The sequence below is a fragment of the Saccostrea echinata genome, unplaced genomic scaffold (genome assembly GCF_033153115.1).
Source record: "Saccostrea echinata isolate AGI-Se365-2 ecotype Australia unplaced genomic scaffold, CSIRO_AGI_Sech_v1 ptg000028l, whole genome shotgun sequence".
NCBI classification, from domain to species: domain Eukaryota; kingdom Metazoa; phylum Mollusca; class Bivalvia; order Ostreida; family Ostreidae; genus Saccostrea; species Saccostrea echinata.
The window spans coordinates 8,072,683-8,076,681 of record NW_026889777.1 but is presented as its reverse complement, the minus strand read 5'-3'; the positions used below and the strand labels follow the sequence as shown (position 1 = coordinate 8,076,681).

At 33.7% G+C, this 3,999-nt stretch overlaps 1 protein-coding gene across 1 annotated transcript; it reads right to left on the bottom strand.

Moving 5' to 3' along the window:
- Positions 1-571: 571 nt before the first annotated feature.
- On the bottom strand, positions 572-3,296 carry LOC133193704 (gamma-glutamylaminecyclotransferase-like). The gene is made up of 3 exons (XM_061329655.1): positions 3,223-3,296; positions 2,460-2,677; positions 572-1,031 (listed from the first exon to the last, which is right to left on the bottom strand). The coding sequence occupies exons 2-3, from the start codon at positions 2,658-2,660 to the stop codon at positions 708-710; spliced, it is 525 nt and encodes a 174-aa protein (XP_061185639.1). The 5' UTR covers positions 2,661-2,677; positions 3,223-3,296; the 3' UTR covers positions 572-707.
- Positions 3,297-3,999: the final 703 nt, after the last annotated feature.

Sequence of the window (3,999 nt, the reverse complement as noted above, 5' to 3'; positions counted from 1 at the left end):
GTACTTTATTTTATGGAGCAGTCCTACCTGGATGAAAAGCATTTGGTCATACATGCACATGCGGTTTATGTCTCCCAGTTGATTCAAGAGCATGCTCTACGTACGAACAATTTCTAAAACGAGACAAGCTATTGGCAAACAAGTTGATGAAACAAGAATATCAACAGTCTCGTTTAAAGTCATCATTTCACAAGCTCTATGGTCCAGCGATACAATGACCTTGTCAGCAAATACGGTCTATCATTAAGTCGAATGCTGACTGAAGTTTTTCAGACTAATTGTTAGGCTATTATGTCTGCGGACGTTTCCGTTATTTCCAGATCATAACAAGGAGCACTCGGTGGGCGTGACCAGTCGTCAGGAGATGCTTACTCCTCCATGGTACCTGATCCCACCTCTAATTATTTTAGAGGTCTGTTTTCTCTGCTCCCGATTTGTTTTGTTTCAGTGGACTTATGAGCTTGATAACTTTTCGTTATCTCCATATTTCATTCAAGAAATTTTAGAACTGAAATAAACATATGTGAATTTATACCGGCATGTATTTTATCTCTTAAGTATAGGATGCAGTTTTTCTTTTTAATTTCTTAAAAACACGATAAATTTTAGTACAAAATATAAAAATTACAAATACTCCATCAAACAACATTTTTCGTACGCATCAAGCCAAGTTTCAGAGATATCCTCGGTGATATAACATGTGGAATTTACTTATCAAACTCCGCATCTAAACTCGAGTCATACTCTAAACCATGGTCTCCTTTAGAATCATAATTATCCAGGCGAGGAAGGTCTTTCAGAGAACCGTCACGATCGTTATAAAAATAGCACCAACACTGGGAGGAAGTGTTCGGTTGGTTTTCTGTGTGAGGAGAGTTACTGTGTGAGTCTGTGACACTGGACTGAGTTTCCACGGAGTTCTGATGTTCCACCGATATCAAAGTTCTTTTATACATTTCTGGATGGTCCTCAAAGTAATCAAGAAACCTCATTTTCTTTTCATCCACTTCGTAAATTTCACCTTTGACGTTCTGTTTAAAACAAAATAAAAGTCTATCCCAACAATTTCATTATGAAGGTATAAGTTGAGTTTTATTAATATGGTTGTTATTGACAAAATATTGACAATTTTCATTTTATTATTTATGTCCTTTGATTATTTTCTCCTTTACTTCTTATGAAAACCACTTCCCTGAATCATTCCATTAACTCTAGACTACATGCAGTTAGAACCGGTTTGTGTGTGCGTCGCCTGCAACTTAGGGATCACTTTACCCGGCGTTTGTCTGTCTGACTACCTGTCCGTCTGTCTATCTATCCGTCTCTCACATCTTATATCTCAAGATCTGTAAGAGGATTTGATTTTTTGCACATATTTTGCTCGGGACTATGGGCAATATGGTTTTTGTAAAATACTTAGATTTATTTACACCTGTAATGAAGCTACAAAGCAACCTACACATGTGTTCCTTGGAACACTGACTCTTAGTTTAAAGCCACCTGTATGAAAGATTTTCAGAAGCATTGGACTTTTCCGTCGGGAGGAACACATTACCGCTACATTGCAAGTAACTACAACTCATTACCGCTACTTTTCAACTCGATTTCAAGTGTGCTTTACCGCTACAATTTATCAATAAGAAGATTGGCTGATACAACTCATTACCACGACATTATAAACAAACCCGACTGTGAGGTATACAAGATCTATTTTCATTCATCATGTAGTGGAAGCACAGAGTATAATGACATGTTGTATTCAATAAAGTTCTTTCAGCCTATAGTTGATATTATAGAGTCAGTTGAACAACATAATTTCCTTTGAGAAGTTTTGTTTTGTTTTTTGTTTTTTGTTTTTTGTTTTTTTTTTTTTTTTTTTTACAAATCGCGCTAATGCAGGTTTAATCATTAATGGTAACAAATTTCGGAAAAATAAGACATGTACTTTATATATGTACATGCGTCAGGCTCTGGCTAACGGACGGAAGAGGCATTGTCGTGGTGTCGTATGTTTTTAAATGTAGAGGTAATGTATATACAATTTTGTGGCGGTAATGACTATGTAGGGTTATTGACTATGTTGAAAATGTAGCGGTAATGTAATGCACCCCTTAACATGCACTATGACATACAGATCATAATACAACATTTACGTTCTTTAACCTACTTTATAAGATCATTTATACAAAACACACTAATTAATAATAAATATTAACAATAAAATGTTTCCATTTGTTTGTTAATGCAAGATTAACAATTGCAACCATTGCAAAATAAAATTTACTCAGTATTTTTTTCCTGGAAGATTGCAACCGTTAATTTCCCGTGTTTACAAAGAAAGAAAGCGTTTTATTGTTTCTGCAGTAAAACACATCCATGCAAAGATTTGAACAGTCATAGCCTTATATATATTTACAGCAGGCCTCAATTTTTGACTAAAATTCAATCAGAATATTTACCGTTCCTGTCCCTGGTACGTGTAACAGGCATGGCAGATTATATAATCTCTCTATCACAAGCGGGTACTTCTCCATTGTTTTTCCTTGGTTAACAAATTTTGCAGACCCAGAATCAGGATCCATCAAACGAAAATAATTAGGTTGTCCACTTTTAAGTGTCCCATATACAAAAACCCTGTTCATCGATGTGTTGTTTAACATCAGATTTTATGTGTTGTCTAGTGAGAATAACATAAATGCGTTATAATCTGCACTCATTGAACGAATAAAAAAAATGTAAATAAACACTCTTAATTTAGAACAAATTGATAAAAGGGTTTTATGAAAGGCGACAGCATCGAACTTTATAAAATTATTTACCAGTATGAAGTTCGTGGATTGCTAATAATTTATAGATTCGATTGAATCCATCACTTAAAAAAAAAAAAAACAAAAAAAAAAAAAACAAACAAACAAACAAACAAACAAAAACGGGCAAGTTAATTCAGCCGTAAACATGTTTACATTAAAAGTTTAAATCTTATTCATAAGCTAACATCATTAATAAATATTAAATCAAGAATTAACTGTATAAATTGATTTTACATTTATTAACACACGCATTTACGTTTATGTCTAACCAATGAGTATCATGTATAGTTTTTTGTCCTGGACGCGTTTCCGTAACCTTACACTATAATCATAAAAAAAGTAGGCCTATATAAATTAATTATGTCAAAATCATAGATTAAAATAGCATGAAATAAATATTTGCAATATCTACCTTGGAATTAGTTTAACAGTGTTAAAGAATTACGCAGACATTACTTTGTAAACATAAAGTCTTTCCATCGACCGACTTCGGACTCTGTTGTTCGGACTTGGATTCTAGTTTTTGCCTGTAGCGCGGCTCAGAAAGGACATCGTCAAATAAAAAAAGTTTTCACCCCCCCCCCCCCCATTTCATTTAAATACGTATATCTCAAAGGAAATTTAATGTCATTCAGTTTTTCTTTTTAAGAAAGAATGTTTACTATCTATATCACCATGTAATTTTTTCTTTTCTTTTATCTTTTATGGAAAGTTACGCATGGTTTCTACGCTTATCTTTCTTTGTCAATGTTGTGCTGTGAATTTATGACCTGTTATGACTTTCTTAAACTTTGATGAAATTTAATGAATAAATAAATAAATAAATAAATAAATAAAAACAACCCCAAAAAGCCTGCGACATCATTTTTCATCTACGTGCTTCTCTCAGTGAACACAAAGAAAATATTTCCTAAATATCAAATTCTAAAATATCTCGCCGATAGGTCAAGTAGAAAACTGTGGAAGGGGAGGGGGTGAATATCCTAGCAGATACAGCATATTTAATCAGATCTGCATCAAAACCCATTCTTTTATTACTTTTCGTACCCCCCCCCCCCCCGGGATGGCGTTAAGCCCACAATATTATATGTAAAATGAATTTTACCCAGTTGCAACTAGTTTCGAATTTAATGAAATTGAAGTTAAATATATACATTAACCGTTATTTTCTTTCAGAAATTCATTGGAG

Coding starts and splice junctions, on each gene's coding strand:
- LOC133193704 (XM_061329655.1), bottom strand. CDS start 2,660: ATGTTAAACAACACATCGATGAACAGGGTTTTTGTATATGGGACACTT. Junction 1,032..2,459: donor ACGTACCAGGGACAGGAACG/GTAAATATTCTG, acceptor TGTTTTAAACAG/AACGTCAAAGGTGAAATTTA.